This window comes from Podarcis melisellensis (genome assembly GCF_964234715.1).
Source record: "Podarcis melisellensis genome assembly, chromosome: 4".
Classification (NCBI taxonomy): Eukaryota; Metazoa; Chordata; class Lepidosauria; order Squamata; family Lacertidae; genus Podarcis; species Podarcis melisellensis.
Window position 1 is genome coordinate 81,322,678 of NC_138531.1, and position 21,976 is coordinate 81,344,653.

Sequence of the window (21,976 nt, forward strand, 5' to 3'; positions counted from 1 at the left end):
AACCTAACTTGAGAATTGCCAAAAAAACCCACATCACCTAAAGTGAAGTTCGAAGCTGAATTTGGTAGTTTCTCCTCAGGCAAATGGCTTTTAAGGAATTTCATATGAAGTCAAAAGTGTTTTGATCAGATTTATGAATTTTGAATAAGATAGGGGATCAGTATACTTACTCCCTCGTGGACACCATATGGAATCAGAGAATTGCAGAGTTGGAAGGGGTCTTGGGGGTCATCTAATCCAACTCCCTGCAGTGCAGGTGTCTTTTATTGCCTGAAATATAAATATGAAACAAATATGGAGGTTCCTCTTCAGGTGAAGCAACTGACTAAAATGTGAAGGAAGTCAGCAGGACTTTCAATAAGACTATTGTAGTTGTTGTGGGAGCGGGGGAAGGGTGTTTTGCCGGATTTTGCAGAAACCCAACCTGGTGTCGAAGTCTATAATGAAATTGAATTTAACAGTAGTAATTGCAGCATCACAGCACTTGCCAAAGTGGAAGGAGTTCTGAAATCCGCTCTGAAAGGTGATACTGGAGCACTACTAATCATTTCCCAATTATGTGTGCAGAAAACAGAACTCACTGATAGGCAACACATGAAGACTGTTGCTAGGCTTCCCAAATTATTACTATTGTATAATTACAGTGGTACCTCAGGTTACATACGCTTCAGGTTACAGACTTGGCTAACCCAGAAATAGTACCTCGGGTTAAGAACTTCACTTCAGGATGAGAACAGAAATCATGCTCCGGCGGCGTGGTGGCAGCAGGAGGCCCCATTAGCTAAAATGGTGCTTCAGGTTAAGAACAGTTTCAGGTTAACAACGGACCTCCAGAACGAATTAAGTACAACCTGAGGTACCACTGTATAAGGTTATTGCATAATCTTAGAAGGGGCACAGCTGTCAATGCACTACTACCTGTGAGTCATCTTAGGTCCATCCCCAGATGTTCAGGAAGGCTCCCTAAACCTCTGGAGAGCCTTTTGTGGGTGGTGGAGTTAGGGGCTGGGTGGCTGCAGGAGAGAGGAAGGAACAGAAAGTTTTCTTTCCACAAAGCTCTTTATCCACACAATCCCATACATGTCTCCTCAGAAGTAAGTCCCACTGAGTTCTACAAGTCTGGCTCCCAGCTCGATTGCAGCCTTGCGGTGCAATTTTAACCATGTCTACTCAACAGCAAGTCCTATCAAATTTACTTGGGGCTTACTTCGAGGTAAGTGGTGCTAGAGTTGTGGCCTAAGTTAATTCATCTTGCGATCCAAGCCATTGTTTTCGTACAAAGCAAAAACAGACCTGTAAGCTTAAAATAATAACAGAAAAATGCAATGTTATTGGCAGATCATCAAACATGTAATTCCAAACATACTTTTACTGAATTTCTCCTTGCAGGCAATAATAGATTTAGACATGCATATGACATAAATAGCAAATGCTAAATTCTATGGGGGGTGGAACTCGGAATGTTTTTTCTGGCAGAGAAATGTGTTAAAGCAGTGAATGGTGGCATGTGGTGGAAAGGATTCTGGGTTTGTTCACTGGCAAGATTTCCGCCATCTGCCTTATACACCATTTTCCTAATTAAGAGTGAGAAGAAGAAAATGTTACATTTTCAGAATTAGCCTGTTAAAATATATTCAGAGTCTGAGGGTTTGCAAATGAGGCAAACAAAAGTATTATTTTAACAATATGTGTGCTGCTTCTTTAACATATACATAAACTCAAAAAAGCAGCCTGTGAAGCTGCTTTCTACTGAGTCAGACCACTGGTCTGCCTAGCACTGTCAACACTGATCAGCAGCAGCACTCTAGATCACTTGCTGCCTTACCAAGAGATACTGGGGATTGAACCTGGCATCACCTGCATGCAGCATCCCTGGCATCTTCAGGTAAGGACTAGGAAAGATGCTTTCTGAAACCACTACCCATCACTGTTGGCAGTATACAGCCTGGTGAACCAATGGTCTGACCATATAATGCAGCTCAAAGTAGCTTACATCAGGCATAGGCAAACTTGATCCTCCAGATCAGGGGTCTGCAACCTTTAAGACAAAAAGAGCCACTTGGACCCGTTTCCGAAGGAGAAAAAAAACCTGGGAGCCGCAAAACCAAAACCAAATATATCTCCGGAGCCGCGATCTGACAGCGGGCGGGAAGGTGACGTCGGGACGGTGAGTGACTAACGCACGCACTGCCCCCATGCAACGTCACAGCCAGTACAGCGCCCGCCACAGTGGGGAGTGTCAGGGCGCACAATGCGCCTCCTCCCCTTGCTAGTATCCGCCCCGGAGCCGCGGCAAAGGTGTAAAAGAGCCACATGCGGCTCTGGAGCCGCGGGTTGCAGACCCCTGCTCCAGATGTTTTGGGACTACAACTCCCATCATTCCTAACGAACAGGACCAGTGGTCAGGGATGATGGGAGTTGTAGTCCCAAAACATCTGGAGGGCCAAGTTTGCCTATGCCTGGCTTACATCATAAAAAAGCAGCAAAATATCATAACAATGAATGAAAAGCACATTGTCTAAAAATACTGGAGAAAGCTTTTCACAAAAGTCAGTGGAAAGTAAGCCTACAAGTGCCTATCAGCCATGACAAAATGTTGCATTATGGTGGAGGGCCACCTATTCACCAGCCATGCACCACTTGCAGATCTCTACATGTAGATACATTGCAGCAGAACCACTGAATCGGGATGCTTGGCATAAATCCCACTCCCTGCCCTGATTTACCATGCAGGTAGCTCTTTCAGAAATCAGTGAGGCACACAACATTGTTGCCTATAGTTTTTTTATCAGTTCAAAACTTAGCTTATAATCTAGGAAACAATAACCAAAGAACGTGCACTATCAAGCCAAACCGTCAAAGCACATTCACGCGCGCTCTCCAGTACCTGCTTGTAAATTCTGTTTTCCAAGACTTGAAATAGCATGGCAATTCCCTTCATGCCACCATTCCCTCCCCCATCCCCCGAACAGACTGGATGCTGCCAGCAATTCTTCTATCTCTGGTTGGCACAGATCAGACTCTTTAATTAAAAAACTGAGAGGACACTGTTTTTCAGGACAGCAGCAGAATCGACATATCGGACACTCCTGCTGGGATACAGAGCATTTTCAGTGCATTTTGTGGGTGCCAAATAATGGATTGATTTCATAGCAGGGAATTCTGTCATTTCCACGTAATCTGTGCTAATCCTCTATTATCGTTCCATTTTTCTCTTTTACCATACTTAGTCTTAAATATCACGCAGTCTGAATTTACAGTCAAGCTAAAATGCCTGCCACAAGAGCTTCTGCTGGCTCATGCAAAACACACACAAGTCTCTCAAGAATCATTCTAAATAATTCCCATAGCAATCGCAAAACTAAAGCAACAATCAGGATGCCCAAATATGACTCCCGCATTGTGGGCAACCCTTAATCTAGGCTCGTGACTCATTGAGCCAAATGAAGTTCACCAGCTAGCTTGTTGAACCTAGTGCCCAAATTGTGGGGAATGGGGAGGTAATAAAGCTTATTGTGAAAGCTACAAGTCTCATCCCCTGAAACACAGACTGTCAAAGGAAAAGGGGCTGGGGTCCCCTTTGACTTCTACTTCTCTGTTCTTTGATCACAGTAATAGAGTTTTCATTTCTCTTCTGTGTGGTTCCTAGTGGCTCTTTGAGTTGGACTCACAGCTAACTCTCTCTTTGTCATTCACTTGCTGGAGTTCTTGCCTTGAAGCCTTGATCCTTTTGGAGGTGCTTTAAGTACAAAGTTAGGATGTGGCATAATACTAATATGAAGCACAATGCCTTCTTTTACCAATAGATGGAATGTATGACTAAACCTGGCGTGCTCTGATCCATGGGCTCACAAAGAGTCGAACACGACTAAACCACAACGACCAAACCAAGATAAAAGCAGGGAGGCTACAGAAGGCCACAAACAGAGGTAGCAAGCCAAATCATGTTCTTCAGGGGCCATCACAAAAGGAAGTACGACTGCCATTTGATTCAAACAAAGGTCAAGCCTCGGGAAGGCTTGACAATCCCCCCCGTTTTTGTGGAATTGGAAAATAGATCTGACCCACAGAATCAGCTGAGCACCTAGATTTAAAACATGGGGCTTAGCACACTCTCTAGCTGGAGAGAGCCCCCAGCGGAGTAGAAAACACTTTCAGAGTTAACCTGCAGCACAGCCTGGAATATAGGTTGTTCAGCCTTTTTGCATAGCCTGTTTACTCTGTCTTAAAGCACTTGCCCCACCCTCTCCCTCTCTAGCAATGAACAGACCACACACGGTTAAGTAAGTTTAAAATATTTACTCACTAAATTCAAAGGTGTGGTTCATGTGTTGCCCCACGCAGCAACAAGGAGAAGCCAGGTAGATTACTCTTGGGTGCAAAATTCACAATATAGTTTCAAACATGCAGTCTGAACTTTGAGAATGTTCAGACCCGTCTGTTCTGATGGGTTACATGCTGAGAAGAGAGTGAGACAAAGCAAGAGAAACAGCATCACATCCTCAATCACAGAGGTAAGGGGGCATGATCACCTGAGTCTAGAAACAAACCTCTCTGGTCTTAACCCTTTCATGCACTTATGCTTAATTATGTTTGACTGCAATTTCCCAGTTCTTACAATCCCAGGCAGACCACAAACACAGAACACTGAGTGAACCCAGCTTATATATGGCCGAAGAACTGTGTTCTGCTTTATGGTTCATAAGCTTTGTAGGCCTTACATTACTAGCTTCCTCCAACCCCCAGGCTCTGAAGGTTAAAACTCCATGGTGCTATTGGCTGTTGTACAAATCCTGCAGAAGGAATAAGGTGTTCTAGGTGGGTAATTGTCAGTATTTGGATTGTGTGAGGTACGGTACTATGGGTTGAGCACCATGAATTATATATGTATAATGATGAATATAAATGTATTTCACTATACAATTTAAAGTTATGGTTGGAAAGAGCCATCTAGTGGTACAGGAAGGGCATGTGCTACATGTAAGTAGCATGAAGCCCTAGGATACCACTTCAGCAAACATGGCTTCCCACGAATAATCCTGGGAACTACAGCTTGTCAAGTTTGGTCTACGGAGTGTTTTAACAATCAATTCTTCTTCCCAATAACTGTAACTCTGTGAGGGGAACAGGGATCTCCTAACAACTTCATAGGACCTTATATCATTATCACATTTATTTTTTGCCACTGACTACTAAATATTTTTTTAATGAAAAATTGAATTTGTAAAACTTATATTATTGTTTCCTGCTTTAAAAATAAAACAAAAGCCCATTAAATTAATGTTACATGTCTTCCCTGAAGGCTGGTTTTATTAGCTATCAGAATGAACAGAATGGTTTACAGTGGACCTTTGGTTACATACGCTTCAGGTTACAGACTCCGCTAACCCAGAAATAGTACCTCAGGTTAAGAACTTTGCTTCAGGATGAAAACAGAAATTGTGCTCTGACGGCATGGCGGTAGCAGGAGGCCCATTAGCTAAAATGGTGCTTCAGGTTAAGAACAGTTTCGGGTTAAGAACGAATTAAGTACTTAACCCGAGGTACCACTGTTTTGTGTACTGATAGGATGAAGTGAGACTGTTCGACGGCAAAATAATAATAATATGTAACTGGTTACACCAGACCGTTATCTTTCTATGTTCTAACACTGGGGCTAGTAACTTTCTGTTTCTCTAGGACTGCATTCATACCCTCCAACATCTTGAACCCTCAAACCAGGAAGAGTGTCTTGCTGCCTGTGCTCCCTCACGAGTCACGTGACTTGCATGAGACCACAAGATGCCCTTTGTCACAGCCTTGTTCACACAGCAACCAAAAATGCCCTCTTTGGGGTGCCACCTGTCAGGGAACTGCCATCTAAAGCGCCGGGGGCGCAAAGGCTCACTGAGGTTGAGAGAGGAGTAGCAGCGGAAGAGGGAACCAGTAGAGGGCGAGCAAGAACTCCAAGGGAAAGTGAGTCGGAGGGATGGCTCAGAGACGCTTCCAGCGAAAACAGTGGGGAGGTCTCAGGACCTCCTATAGGGACACCCACACCTCGCCGGAAACTGTCACGCCGAGAGGCCAGACGACGTGTTTCCGTTAAAGAGCTTTTATGTTGGAAACGATTCCGAAAGCAGCCACTTTCGGATTCTACTAGTGATTGACGCAGCCATGCTGGAGGGGCTCCGTCACAGGCAGAGGTTTGAAAACCTGATCAAACTCTGAGGGACTTGCATTTTACGCACAAGCAGCTCATCGTCCCATCACACCACCCATAAAAAATGTGCTTTTTTGGGGCAGAAGTGTTGTTGTTTTCTGGACGAGATCTTGATGTGAAATCACGTGAGATCTCATGGCACACAAAATGGCTGCCATGCTCTCCCACGAGAAAACAAGATGCCTATTTTTTTTCTGTGACACTTACAGAGTATGTGCATTTCCTTGCTGGGGGGGATACATTCGGAGCCGTGTGCAGATGGTAGGCAGGGCTGAAGTCTGTGGTAGGCAGGGTCAGAGCCAAAAAGTGTGTAGAGTCACACACTTTAGGCACTCCCTTCTATCTCATATCATTTTTCTATCCCCTGCAAGCTATATGGAGAGGGACAGATTGCTCTTGCCAAAGATCTGAATGAGGGCCATATAAAATTCCACCACCAAGGTCCACATGAACTTGTAGGGCCACAGGCTGCCCACTCCATTTGAAAGACAAGAGATGTTAGCTCAAACCTTTCTGTTTGTTCACCGTGTGCTACTCCTTATAGGCTAAAAAATAATCTTGCTATGCATGCTTTACAGCAATCAGAAGATTATCTGTGCATCAACATGGATAATCTTCTGGTTGCTCTAGTATGCATGGCCAGATTAATTGTTCATCTATGAGAAATATGAACCTAAATTCAATTTTGGGTTGAAAACACACGGAATAAATCATATCGGCATGCAGCAAATGAGTAATACGGATTTTCATTGCAACCATGCCAATTTTGAGAAATGGCTTGGTATGTTGCTCTGCAACCAGCCTGTAAACTATTACATAGATTTCTTTGTTTGTTTGAAATATTTATATTTCACCCTTCATTAAAATTTGTTCCGGAGTGGTTTACATAATGAAAAGAGTATGCTGTAGCTTAGTCAGCAGAGAGATTTTAGTGATAAGCTCCCATAGCAGGCACCATTCAGGTCACAGTGTTATGATGGTTCTATATCATATGCCTGTTATAAAGCTAAATAATACTATGCAGATTGTGCACCCTTTTACTTACTTATTTATTTATAAACTGCACTTTCATCTAGAATATAATGAGGTGGTATACAGACTGAAAACACACTATTACAATGAAAACAATTTTAAAAAAATCAAACACACCCATAGGTGTTCCAGATATGAAAGGCTTGTCTGAATTAGTTTTTTAGAAGGCATCTGAAAAGAAGCAGGGATGTCTCCTGCTGAACTACTGTTTGCAAGGGGTTCCGCAGGGCAGGGCCAACAACATTAAGGGCTCAGACCCTGGTAAAGGTCAGCTGAAGCTCAGGGGCAAGTGCTAACATCGTCCCATGAGAAGACCTCAGCAATTGAGTCTTGACACACATACAGTACTAGGTATTATTGTTCTTCGGTTGTTTCCAATTCTGTCCTGTGCGGAATGTCAGCTTAGTGGAGAAACATCATATTAATGTGTACCTTTTGCTCATCTCTCTTTGTTGTTGATTATTGCATATATGTATAAGGGATATAATTTATTATTTTATGTGAATGAAGAATTCAAATGCTATATGACTGTGAAGAAAAGCTATTTCTGATTTTAGAAGTGTCTGTCAGTTTGCATTTTTTGGTGAAGAAAGTATTGATCTGACGTGTAGAGAGCTCTTTCCTATTCTAATTGATTCAAGAGGGTTCTGGAAGCTTCTCTGTGTGATACAAGCTAGTGCAAGATGGAGGTTTCTAACTGTGGCGTACGTACAAAGCCCCCAGTTGTTTCACGGACTATTGACCTGTACACCACTACTTTATTCCTCCACTGCCACCAATTTTGTGGAAAAAACCCAGGGTTCCCTGTTGAAGTATTGAGTATCAGTCAGGTAGAGTTAACAATGAAGATTAAAGTTTATTTCAAACACAAACAAGTTTTAAAATATATTCGAAATGCTGTCACTCTATTCCCTCTCAGTCTTGTCCCTGTCTCTAACTCACCCTGACTCCTCTGTCTCCCCCGCCCCCCAAAAGAACCAACCAAACTGTCAAAACCTCTGGGCTGAGCCTCAAAATCAGGTAGGCTCTGCCTTCGGGCTTTCTTATTGGTCAACCTAGTAACCCCTTGTCTCCCCCAATACAAACGTATCCCCAAAGAATGGGCAAACGCTACACTAACTGACAAGGAATTTTCTATTTTGCCTAAAAAAACAGGCAGAAGGTTCCTGATGTTTGGGTTATTCCTTCGGAGAAGCTGAACAGCTGGTTTGGACTGCTTCCGTTATGTCTTTCACTCAAGGTCATGCTGACTATAATAACAGTGTGGTGTTCTGTACATAGTACACTTAGTGTTAAGGTTTTAGTCTTATTGTTAAGTTATTGTAAGTTTAGGTTAATTCTGCTGCAAATTGATTTCTTATGGACAGTGCCAATCATGAATGTATTGGATTTGTGACCAGTATGCTCATTTACCTTCAGTAGCAATAGTAAATTCTGGTATATGAAATATAGTTGCCTCTGGTCTATTTTGGGGGGAGTCTTGCAACATGTTACAAGTTTTTACTCTGCTAGCTATACATTGGAGTTCTGCCCTGGAATTTTGAGTGGAATTTATAACAACGTCATTCCCATTGAGTCCAGTGGGACTTACTCCCAGGTACGCGTTATAGGATTGGAATCTAAAAGGTTCATCTTTAATGATCTTCCAGCTATTAAAGTACCACTGAGCTGTAATATTTTATCTAGTGCTTAAGATGGAAGAAAATAATCCTGCCTATGTACAACTAAAAGGATATTAGTGACTCAATCATATCCATATAATAAATTTAAAGCACTTTAACAGTCCTGACTTCTCCTAAAGAATTATGGGGACTGTAGTTTATTAACTGTGTTGGGAACTGTAGCTCTGTGAGGGGGGCGGTCTCCTAATAACTTTCAGCACCCTTACCAAACCATAGTTCCCATAATTCTTTGGTGAAAGCCATGACTGTTAAGCGACACAGGAGTGCTTTTAATATATGGTGTGGCAGGCTGGTTTTCTCTAAAGTGTTAGGACCTGATCTGTCAGAAAGATTAGATTAATGATGTACATTCAACATGAACACTTTGTCCAATACTATTAAAAAGATCCTTAAAAGGACTGTCTCAAAAGAACAGAAACACACACTGTGTTCCTGAGGAACAAAGTGGAGACAGTATGTGAAATATACAAATGCATCCAATTCATCTTTTAAAGAAGTATCATGCCACTTTAAACAGCATGGGTTTCCTCCAAGGAATTGTAGGAGTTGTGGTTTGATGGTGCTGAGAGTTGTCAGGAGACACTATTCCCCTCCCAGAACTATAATAACCACGACAAGACAGTTTGAACATATTACCTATCCTGACTCAACGGCAATGGCTTCCAGGAAGTTTCCGGGCCAAATTCAAAGTGCTGGTTTTGACTTTTAAATGCTTAAACGGCTCAGGACCTCAATACCTCAAAGGTCCACTTCTTTCCATATGAACCTATCTGGACCTTGAGCTCATTGAGATCTTTCTTCGTGTGCCTCCTCCACGATAGGTCCGGAAGGTGTTAATGTTGTGAGCCACTCCATCTTAGGTTCACGTTATATAGATGTGCAAATAAACCATCTATCATCAAGACAACACAGTCTCCACTGTCTCCTTCATTCCAAGGAACTCTGGGAAAGCAACCTGGAACCCCCTGGAATCTCACACCACTCAGAGATTGGGGTGGCATGCGGCAATATACACTTCTGCCTGAGTCTTAGTGGTTGCAAACAGCATTTGAAATAGCATGATTGTAAACATCCATCCTGGAATGACTGAATGAATAAACCATAGTTATGGTGTGGTTATGCAGGAGTTGGGGCACCATGGCTGGGTGTTATTGGACCACAATTCGAATAATTCCTGACCTTTGGCCATGCTTGATGAGGCTGATGGAAGTTGGAGTTGAGTAGCATTTGTAGGGTCACATATCCCACACCTGGGTTAAAAACCTATTGCCTTGTAGCATGGCCCTGATCCTGGGGTTTTTTTTGTTGGGGGGCAGTTATACAGAAATAGTTCTACAAAGATAAAATTAACGTTATGTTGCTGCAGCCAGTAGAATAACATATTAACTCGTTTTAATAAGCACATTTCGTAAACAAAGACTTTGTTAGAACCAAAGGAAGCTCAGAAACCATGCATCCATACAAGCAGAGCCATTAATTAACTAAGGGTTTGTCTGCTAGCAAAGACAAGGGTGCCCTTTATATATATTATAACACTGTTTTTCAGGGAGCCTCTCTGCTGCAGCTGGCATTTAGCCAACTGCAAAGCATGAAGGACACTTCTCATTTGAGAATAAAGGATGCAGTATATGCGGGTGACATTCTACATTATTTGACATATCCGTACAATTAATCATCACACAATTAAAAGATTTCATTCTAGCCGTGGGCCAATGGTTTGTAGAGCAAGTGGTTTATTTAATAATAGCCTCTGCTCCAATACTAGCATGTTTTACATGCAGAAAGCCCCAAGTTAAAAGCCCTGCCATCTCCAGGTTGGGCTGCGAAAGATGATGCTCAGAAGCTCAGTTCAACTGGAACTCTACACATGCCCCAAGACCATGTTTAGATTGGCTTTTCTTTAGCAATGAGTGTTGTGTCCCTACAATGGAACTGGAGAAAACTTGATAGTTCAAGCTAAGTTTTGTTCCATCAGGGAAGCTCTAGTACTTCCTATCCAATCCCCAGGTGTGGTCTAACCAAGGCAGAATAGAGTGGTACTATTACTTCCATTGATCAGGACAGTATACTTGTTACTGCAGGCTGAAACAACATTAACTTATTTGCTGCTGCATCACACTGTTGACTCATGTTAAGTTTGTAGTCAGTAGATCCCTAGATTCTTTTCACATGTACTACTGGCAAGGCAAGTGTCCCCTGTATTATATTGGTGCATCTGGTTCTTCTTGCCTAAGTGTAGAACCTTACATTTATCCTTAATGAATTTCATTCTGCTAGTTTCACTTTAGGCCCAGTTCTCCAATTTGATTCTGTCTTCTGTTGCGTTGGTGTGTCATCTGCAAATTTGATGGGCATCCCTTAAATACCTAAATCCAAGTCATTTGTAAGGATGTTGAACAATGGGCCCAGGACAACTCATTTGTCACTTTTTTCCAGGACGACGGGGAATCATTAACAAGCACTCTTTGGGTTCGGTCAGTCAACCAGCTACAAATCCAACTTTCAGTTACTGTACCTCATCCAGCCCACATCTTACCAGTTTCCTCGAAAAGTGGGACTTTGTCAAAAGCCTTACTGAAATCAAGATACACCAGGTCCACAGTATTCTGCTGATCCACTAGGCTTGCAGCTCTATCCAAAAAAGAGAGAGATTTGTCTAGCATGACTTGTTTTTGTAAAATTCATACTGAGTCTTAATAATCACTGCATTCTTTTCTGACTGTCCACATACTGACTGTTTAATTATCTGTTCTAGGACCTTTCCTGATATCCACATCTGTCCTATATCATTCCTATAATTTCTTATGAAATGCCACATTTTTATGTATTTCCACCCAAACCAGCTTTGATACAAATTGAGAAAAATAACAACTTAGCTGCATGTTAAGCTGGTAATATGTAGTGTCACAGTTCCATTTCTCACTGTATCATATTCACTATGATTAATTTCTGTATGGTTCTATTTTAGTGACTATTAATCTATATGGACAAAGGGGAAGTGTAATGAGATTATAATTAGCTGTAGAAATGTTAACCTTCAGCCTTATCTTCAGGAGTTGCAGGTGGTGGAGTAATTCAGTTTGCTTACAGTTCTCACTTAGAAATTTATCTGTATCAGCTCTCAGTAAGTATCTGGAAAATTTGTTCTTGCTCCCCTCCTCTTACCATTACCCCCTTTTTTTTACTAAACAAGTGAATTCTGTGTTATTCCAAGCAACTAAGTAATTTGTGATAGTATGCTGCCATAGTATACTATAAGCTTAATGCTAGAAATTTGTAACAATTTATTAAAATCTATTTTGCCTAGGAGTCTTAAAATGTATAGGGCAAGATCCAAAGGAGCTAAGGAATGAAACCCCACTTGCAACATAGCACAATTAAAGGACTTTCAAAAACGGTTTCTAATATTTGCTCCTGAAAGAAAAATAAAACCATAGCATTCCCTGAAGTAGCTCTTCAGATCCCACTATAGTTATTAAACCTACGTGTGAAGAGTAGCTATGGTGGAACAACTGATATAATAAAGGTCAAAGTATGATTCCCTATGAGTGAAGATCTAAAGTGCAATGAATCCATAAGATTTAAGTATACAGTATGTTGCAAATTCAGTTTTTGGTATGGATCTATGTGAAATGTGCAGCATCAGTTTCAAAAAGCACATCATGGGTGAACCTTTTTTGGCTAGGTGGGCCAGATCTTTATTCCCTCTCCATGCAGCTTTGGCTCTGCTCAGCACTGGCATATAGTCCCTGACTGATTCCTCTGAGGGAATGTGACTCTCAACAAAAAGCAGACGCCCACTTGATTTATTGTTCAGGTTGAAAACAAGTGTAGTGCATACAAGCACACATTTGGGAAACTGCATGCTTTGTATCAGCAATTTTTTAGGTGCAGCATGGGGTCTCATTTCTGTATGTGAGCGGCCATATATGCATGGGAAGATTAGCCTATTATTGTGTGAAGTACAAGAGAGACAGCTCCATTTGGTAAATACAGACATAAGAGGTCAATTCAAACTATTTGTCCATCTGTATTGTCTTGTATGAAAGGCAGTGAGTCCGCATGGTCTCAAGCATACGTTTCCCCCATTATCAGATTATTTTTAAAACTGTAATTCCAGAGACTGAACCTGGGGCAAAGCAACAGCTCTATCGCTACAGTCCTTCCTTCCCATTTTTAAAAAATGAACTTTGCACAGAAGAACAGGGTATCTCCAATTCTGTCAGGGCCACAGTGCCTCTGACAGTGAATAACAAGTACAAGTTCAGGATGCACATCTACTGAATTGCTGCCTATTACAAAAGCAAGCAAAAAAAGTTCAAAATCTGGGCTCAGTGAAACCGCTTTACTAATCAATAAATAATAATAAAAAGTGATGCTTTCGGGGCTAAATAAGAGCTGCTAGTATACTGGCCCGACTTTATTCTCCGTGCGCGCTTGCTAACTTTACTCTTTCTGTAAGCCCTGAGGCGCGATATTAAAACGCCAAAATAGTCCAGGATCGTTTCCGCCGCTTTTGAGCCTACTTGGAAAGCGCGTGCACCACCCTTTGACGTGGAAACCAAGTACAGTACCTCCCGGGCAGCGCTTACTCCGCGCTCAGAGTGACGAACACTCTGCACGTGTTCAAAGGCGCTTTCCCCCGTGTTCACGGTTTCACACAAACACACCTTTCGTCCGCATGCATGCAGAGCTCCGGCGGGGCAAACTCGACCCGGAGCCGGAGCCTCGCTCAGGGGACTTTGGGGTCTGCGCTACCTTGCGCTTAAAAAGGCAAAGAGCCGCGGCACCCGAATGGCTGCGGTGAGTCTCAGGGGACATCTTCGTATCCCACCCCCCACTCCCCCGACCAGGGCAGCGACTGTCCAGCTTTTCCTCATGGCCGTTTTGGCGCGGGAGACCCCCCCTTTCCCCCCCACGCGGGCACACGCGCGCGCCTCCGCCACCCTCCCGGCCGGGGCGGGCAGCGCCGCCCGACTGAGGCTCCGCTCCGCGAGGCTCTCCCGCCGCTGCCCGCTCGCCCCTCCCTCCCCTCTCTCCTTCCGCGCCCGCGCCGGGGATTGGCTGGGCGGCCGCCTCGTCCCAGAATGCAGTGCATGGCGCGTCATTGAAGAGAGACCATGATGGCGGCGGCCGCGGCGGCGGGGGGAGCCCCCGAGGTGATCGCCCAGCTGGAGAACGCGGCCAAAGTGCTGATGGTGAGGGCGGCGCGGCGGCGGGCGGAGCGGGCAGGCTGGGCGGCCGAGGGCGCGGCGGGGAGCGGGGCGGCCCCTCCGCCCCCCAGTTGATCCCTCTGGGCGGGGGAGACGCCGCGAGTGCCCCTTCTTCTTCTTCCCTGGGCTCCCTTGCAGGCTCCTTCCTCGGAGAGAGACTCCGCGGGGCTGCGCCTCCTTCCGCGCGGTGCCGCGGAAATCTCGCCGCTGCCCTCTTTTTCCCTCCGAAGCTGCAGCCCCGTGCGCGCTGGCTGTGGGAACAAGTCCCATGGACCCCCCTCCGCGAGGGGGGGACTTGCTTCCCAGCAAACGGGCGTAGGATGGGGCTGCTAGTGCTCTCGGCTTTGGGGCCCCTTCTCCTTCCACAACCCTTTCGCTTCCTTTATCTTTGCTTCGGGCTCCTGCTCCTTTCTGCACCATCATAGCCTCTGCTTCCCAAATCCTCTCCATTTCACTCCTGTACCCACGTGCTCAGATCCTTGCTATGGGCTGCTCCACCACTCTTTGCTCTGCTCCTTTTTTCATTTTAGAAACATTTTTTCCTGCTGCGCATCTGCTACAATCAGTATAAAACGACATATTCATTCCCTTTTTTTTTCAACTAGTGAATGCTCCCCCCCCCCCCGCCTCTGTCTCTGCAAGCCAACCTTCATGTGTCTGGGTTACATAAATCTTAAGATGCTTGTTCCATTTGCTTGTTCTCCTCAACAGTCAAGGCACCTGGAAAATCTGGGCTTGAATAGCAAAACCTTTCCACCTATTAGTATTGCCTATGAAAGAGAAAACTGTTCCTTCAATCAGTGTTTAAAAGCTTTGTGTGAAACAAGGCAGTCAGAGCCACTTTGTCAGTCTGTTGTTAGCATTGAAGCTATCAATGCCCCCACCTCCACCCAGGTACACTTGTTTACTCCGGTAGAATTTTGATGGTTTGGGCTTTGTGGAATTGTGACCATTAATTTTTTAAACATTTTTGTGTGTGTGTGGAAAGTGCTTTGCAGTGTAACTTGTTGCATCTTCTGCACACACACCCGAAACACTTGCAACCAGCCTCGTATTTCATAGGTTTCCTGGTAGCCATAGGTGTCCAGGAATGCCATAGATGCCTGTGAGTTGACTGAATAGCCCACTTGGTTTCTGTGCCTGACTCTGAAGAAGCCAGAGCTGCATAGAAATGCAAAGGCCTAGCAGAAAAGTGCCGGTTCTCTCCTTCCAGGAGCAAAGCTAGATCCTTAAAAGAACTTATACCCATGACACACTTTGGTGTATGCTAATTTATTTGTTTAGATGAAATCTTAGGCAAACTTTGAGAGGGGGGGGAGAGAAACTACTTGGTAAGAATTTTCTTAAAGTTGATGTTTAAAAACAGGAGGGAAGGCACAGGAGGTATGGGGTCCTGTGCAAATGGTCCACACAACCTGTGCTTTAACATCTCCATCATTTCTGAGCCCGTCTACTATATAGAAGTCTTTTTTAAAAACAACAACCAAGCCTTTCAATAGGTTTCCATGTAGGCCTTTAAGGATGAGTCTTGTCCTCATGAGCAGCCATGAAAATGCAGCCCTTATAGCAGGCTGCTAAAATTTGTTTTGCGGGCTAGTAACTTTTCTGTGGTTATTGACAAAGCAATAAAATACTAGAGAAATAGATAAATCCGTCAGCTAAAAGTATCCTCCAACCAAAAAACTATACCATAATAATATTGCCAAAATGTCAAAAAGTTATTGCTTATTCTCCCAAAATACAAGAAGGCGAGTCATTGGTATTCCACTATACAAGTGGGAAACTGATGCTCTGAATTGGTAATTAACATTTTCTCATAGTCTTCTACATGAGCAGTTTTTATGTAAGCATAAGTTTACCACACAAGCATCACACGATCTGCCATACTACCCTGTAATCAGTAGATACTGAGCAATTGCTTAACAATTATACATTAATGCATAGCATGGATGAAAACATTACCTAGTATGTGTGAGTGTTGCGTCCTGTTCTTTCTTTAAACAGGCTGGTATGTCTGTGGTTATCTTTCCTGCTCCTCATTACAACTCTTTGAGGTAGATTAGGCTCCCATTGGATCTAGGGTGTAGAATGTGGATGTATGCATTAATCTGATTTTAGTTTATAGTTGACTTTATATTTTGAATGATTTAAAGAGTTTTATGGTTTTTACTGATAGTTTTATTGTTTTATTCTTTTTGTTAAAAAACCTCAAAGCAGTTTGCCAACAAGAAGCATATAAATTTTATGAAATGTTTTAAGGCAAAAAAATAAGATCACCTAGCAAGCTTGACGTACAGGAGGTAATTTCAACCCAGGTATCTCTGGTTTTACCCACTGCACTGGTGAATATGTGGTGATATGTAGAAAATCTGTGCTTGAAGGAAGTATTGGATTGCTTTATTGTTAATATTTCAGCTTCATTTGTTGTAGACTTGCTGATGGTAATTTTTTTCTTTAAACTATTTAAATATGTGACAGCACCCTTTTATTTAATGGGTGGGTTAGCAATTATTGGACAAGAGGGGACAGCTAGGGGAGGGGAGGGACTTCTGTATACAGTAGTTAGAAACAATGAAGCACTAGAGGCAAACACGGTTTCACTTCCAATTCAGGCATGTCTCAAATGTAAACACAATTCTCTTGGTGCATATCTTTCACTTAAAAGGTCGGTAGTTTGTGTGCTTTCTTGTTGTAGAGAACAGTCTTTATGGCTAAGCTGTTTCTACTCTGCAGATTTAAAATCTGTGGATACCTTTCCTGGGATTTACTATAGATAAGGAAATCTGAGTGAAAAGTCTGGGTTGTTATCTTTTGCCAAGAGTTAATAGTACACAGGATAAATTATTTAGCACAGACTTTGGTTTAGGAGTGATTTATGCCTGCTTATATGGGAATGCACTCTATATTTCACTACTAAGCACACATTTATTTCTCTGTGCAAGATAGGCGTTTGAACAATACACTGTATTGGTTCATGGTTTACCGTACTTCAAATATGCATAGATATTAAAGCCATTATGATATTGTAAAGACTTCCCAAACTCTAAACTGAAATAGAACATCAGATTTGAATGTTTCGAAAAAAGCAGGAAAATAGAGGAACTTTTGCATTAAATAAGCTACACTCTGAATCCTTCTGAGGAGCTGTGGTAGAAATCTGCTTAATACTGTAATTGAGACGCAGAGATATTTGCAGAGGACTGTAGATTCTGTGTTGGGTGAATGAGTATAAAGTGAGCTATGAATTCCTTTGTACGCCTTTGCCAGTGCCATTAAGAGTGTGACCCAACAAGCCCAGAGTACTTCAAGAGGAGGCAAGACACAAAATCCCATTAATGGTATTATTGACAGAAATTTTCATTGTGTGCAGCTATTCATATCAGCAGAACACACCAGGTGTGCTTTGTTTATGCAAATGGTCCCAATCTCTTACAAATGCAGATCACAACAAAGTTGTACAGACAAAAGCCTTGCCTGATGGGGAAGTACTATTTTTAAAGCAAACAGGCTTCATGATTGTGGGATGTGTATGTGGGAGGTTACTTCTGTGATAGCTATGCCTAGTTTTCTAATTCAGACTACAACATTACAGACTGGAAGGCTAAAATAATTTACAAAACTTTGGTAGCAAAACATTAGAAAAGGAGTGTTTTTAATATATACCTTGGCATTCTTCCCATGCCTTCTGTGCTTTTATTTGAGTTAATAGCAACTTTCTTTGATGCCAAAGTGCATCCCTTGATTGCAGTTCAGAAGTTCACGAGATTCCCATTGCTTGCTCTTGATGAGCAAATTTCCCTGATTTTGTGGTACCTTCTCCATAGCTGACAAAAGGAAAGTTGTGCATATGGGTCCATTCTTCTTTATGCTTCATTTCTACATATGTTAAGTACAGTTTTGCATTTCAGGGGGGTTGGACCAGGTGACCCTTAAGAGTCCTGTAAACACTACAATTCTATGATTTTAAAAGTGTTTGTTGTTCTTTCTTTCTTTCTCTCTTTCTTTCTTTGCTAATATCTTTCCAGAAAGCCTGCATGATTTATTGTATTTTTAATATTTTGTTGGAAGCCGCCCAGAGTGGCTGGGTATAAATTATTATTATTATTATTATTATTGTTGTTGTTGTTGTTGTTTATATGATTGAAAATGACTATTTTACATGTTTCAACGCAATTCCATAATTGCTTCTGTAAAAGGATTTGTTGTTAAGGCTTAGATATGTGTCTTACACCTCAGTTATTAGTAAGTCAGTTTGGAAGCAAAGCTAACCAATAATGGTGGAATTTACTTGCAATTAACCCCTTCTTCCCCACATAGACATTTTATGTGGTCAAATATGGGAAGGAGCTTACTCTCGCAGGACTAGTGAGAGCACATGGGATTTTCCAGTTCAGTTGTTTCCTTTTTCCTGCTGTGATAGAATTGAAAGAGATGGGAGGGGCACGATAGCCTGAGGCCCATTCCTGATTTTTCTGTGGACACAATTCTTAGGGGACATATTGCTCAACCTGGGGAATAAATGGCTTTAAAATTTCAAACTTTGCCAATAGTTCCTTGAGGTTGTGAAAATCGCACACCAGAGGGGGTTTTTTTTAGAGCTTTGATAAATCTCCATCTCTTTCAATATTCAGAAACATTCAGAAACAAAGCATTCAGAACACAACAGTAAAAGTGGGCTGCAAAATCATCTGAAAGCTTCTTTTTTTTAATCCAAGGAAGCTTAACTTGTAGACCCTCTTACCTGCAATTCGGTTACGGCTCTCATCATTCCTGATCATTGGATGCTAATTGGGGCTGATGGGAGTTGTAATAATAGAGCAACATCTGGAGGGCCACAAGTTAGCAACCCCTGTTTTAAAGGAGCAAATCGTTTTTACTAATAAGATACAGTACCTACATAATGCATAAGTATATTGGGCATCTCAATTGAATAATGGGTGAAGGGTGGCTGAAAAGGAATTTCCATTTCTATTTGTTTCTGCTGGTTTACAAGTCCCGTGCCTAACCTTATATGATGCCAAGTGATGGAAAGATGTGTGTAGTTTGGGCCATACCACTTTAGAAGGCCAAATGGGATTTCTTGGCAGTCTGGAGGATCCCCAATGTTGCTGTAGCACTTTCACGAATTTGAGTTTTTTAACGAAACATGTCTGTCTCTTAAAGACCTGACAGTTTAACTACTAAAGTTTCCCAGCATTTGCTTGGGCAGATTTTTTTGCCAAGTTATTAGGCCCTCCCTGCTATGGTGAATGAAGGGTTTAAAGTTTTACTGTTGTCTATGACGATCAGCTCAAATTGAAAAGGTGTGAAGACAGAGGAAGCCAGACACTCTGTAGACAGGAGATTTCTTGTTCAGTTATCTATGCTAATTGATTGATGCAAGAGATTTCAGTGTAAAAACAAGGCTGGGAGAGTATAGGGTGGAGCTTGTACCTTTTCTCTTTGATGAGGCTTATATAAGCAGAATGGTAAAAGTTCTGTGTGCATTTCTATGAAATCTAAATTTCATCTGGCTGAAGAAGAGCCTTTGTTAAACAAATGCTTATTATGTTTCTCAAAGTTGAACCTACGCGTGTTTACGCAGAAGCAGACACCACTGAGTTCTGTGGATCATATTCCCAGGTAAATTTACAAAGGATCGCAGTCTTAGAATCACAGTATAGTGTTAGCAACAGTTGGACGACAGGTAGTATTTTGTACCTGGAATATAGAAGATTTCTCACATCTGCTACACATGCACACCCCTTTTGAATAGACACCTTAATTCACTATTTGAACTTTCAGTAAATAAGGTTCATATCATGCCATTAGGTACCATGATACCATCATTGGTCAGATCATTTAACATAGATACATAGAGGCTAATGAAGGAGCAAACCCATTGCAGTTTTGAACCAATCTTTATAATTTGTTGCTGTTATCATGGCGGGACTGGGCTTTGCAGCTGGCTGTTAGAAACAAAAAATTCAAAACCTAGCCCAGCCATTCATTATCGGCAGAACCCTGCTTCTGATATGAAATGATACTTGCTGGATATTTGAAGGTGTTGGAAGTACCTGACAAGAGTAGGGACAGTACACAGTGGTTTTGTATGTAATCATTATGCAAAATAAAAGCAAGCATGATTAAGCCTTTGAGAAAGGTCTGCTGTCCTCAGCTACAACATTCTTTCTTGGGTACATGTCTTTAGAGTGGAGCCTTGGATGCCAATTTACACACTAAAATCAAATTTGCTCACATGCAGAAACACTGGCTATCTGAAATATTCCTTTAACAGGCATTATTGTTATCTGGCTATCATTTGCCACTGACATGTTTAGACAGGATCTTTAACTTACAGTGCTGGCTTCCTGTTTTCTCCCAGATCCAGCACAAGCCTGCCCTTGCCTTCAAAGACCTCCATGGCCTTGTTCTCCTTGAATTTGTGTCAATATCTTACTGGAGAGTCCAGCACTAGCTCATGGGGTCTGGAGGCGAAGGCACCGGAGGGCGGTCTCGCTCCTTTGTGCTGAGGTTCTCCCCTAAATTTCTTCTTTTTAAAGTGTTTTTAAGTCCAATTCTAGTGTGAGGAAACCCCCTTTTGCGCAGCTGAGCCTCTGCTCCCGGGAAATCCACCAGAATAGGGGCAACTTAAGCCTCCTGTTGCTCCTGCTTCGCCTCTCCAGGTGCCGGGTCTGTCGTGAACAGCTTAGAGCTCAAACTCCGACCTGACGCTGAGCGCGCTGTTCCGGAAGCCTTCTCTCTTCTCTTCAAATCTCTTTGGCTTGGCACAACTCCCTAGTTCTCATGCTAGCTACTGTAGTCTGCAGCTAAACTTAAATGCACCTGACTGAAGCAACTGCATTCTGCTTCCTTGTCTCCATTTGCCTCTCCTTCCCTTTGTGCTTCCCTGTTTCAATTTTTTAAAATAACATTTTTATTTATTTTCATGGTATAGAAGATAAATTTTGAGAAAACAATTGTTACAACAGTAAACAACACATAACTTGTCCTGACAAAATTGCAGGGTTTTAAAAAAAACTTTCAGTGGATGTATTACACTTTCCTGTGGTAAAATAAAACGTGCTTGTACTGTCTTTCCAAAAGTTTAATACTTATCATGTATTTTTATTATGATCCCAGGTGGATCAGTTGAATTCAAAACAAATGTTAAACGTCAGGAATAAAACCTCAACATTGGCTTTATGGTGCTGGCAAAGGGGGAAAGCAAGATTGATTGAAGCTAGTTTTTCATTTTATAATTGGCATATTGTATAGTTATTATAGTTGATTAAACACTGGTTTGCCACCAAATGGAGCTGGTATGCAACTTAGGCGCACAATCAGGGCATTTCCTTATGTATTATACATGCCCCTTGCAGTGCTTAGAGACTGATAGAGAGAGGGAGGCTGATAGATATGTCTATCTCTCCTGTACATATGCAAGAATACAAAACAAAATGATTTACTTGAAGATTAAAGCCAGGGTCAAAAGAACCATGAAATCCTTTCAGCTTATTTTTATTGAACAGCAGCCTCCAAACTGAGGACAGTTTCAAAAGTACTTTGGTATGATATGCATGTGTTTTGTTTATGTGTGATCTGTTTGATGAAAATATTCATCTGGGGTAGTACAAACCTCTTGTATGAGCCTGTTACTCTTTAGATTCTTGCCTCGGTGCCCAAACTTTCCATAATTTGCCATCAAAGTAGACCTTTTTTTGACATTTGTGATGCTTGACCGAAAGGGTGTATTTTACCCAGTAACATTTTAAATATATATTATATATATTTTATATGTATATATTATCAATTTCTATAAATATAAAGAAAAACAACTTTCGTTCATGGAGAGCATGAGTACAGCATCA

The 21,976-nt window shown here is 42.1% G+C and overlaps 1 protein-coding gene and 1 long non-coding RNA gene across 2 annotated transcripts in view; one reads left to right on the plus strand and one right to left on the minus strand.

The window, feature by feature from the left end:
• Positions 1–905: 905 nt before the first annotated feature.
• LOC309368539 lies at positions 906–13,804 on the minus strand. Its single transcript, XR_014167811.1, has 5 exons — positions 13,584–13,804; positions 11,429–11,544; positions 10,093–10,245; positions 4,307–4,458; positions 906–1,574 (listed from the first exon to the last, which is right to left on the minus strand). It is a non-coding gene; the product is annotated as an uncharacterized lncRNA (long non-coding RNA).
• A 206-nt stretch (positions 13,805–14,010) lies between these two features.
• Positions 14,011–21,976, plus strand: part of XPO4 (exportin 4) — a 64,517-nt gene continuing 56,551 nt past the window's right edge. Inside the window, exon 1 of the mRNA XM_081908678.1 lies at positions 14,011–14,111. Within this exon, the coding sequence (XP_081764804.1) occupies positions 14,034–14,111 (78 nt within the window). The 5' untranslated portion in view covers positions 14,011–14,033. The remainder of the gene's footprint in view (positions 14,112–21,976) is intronic.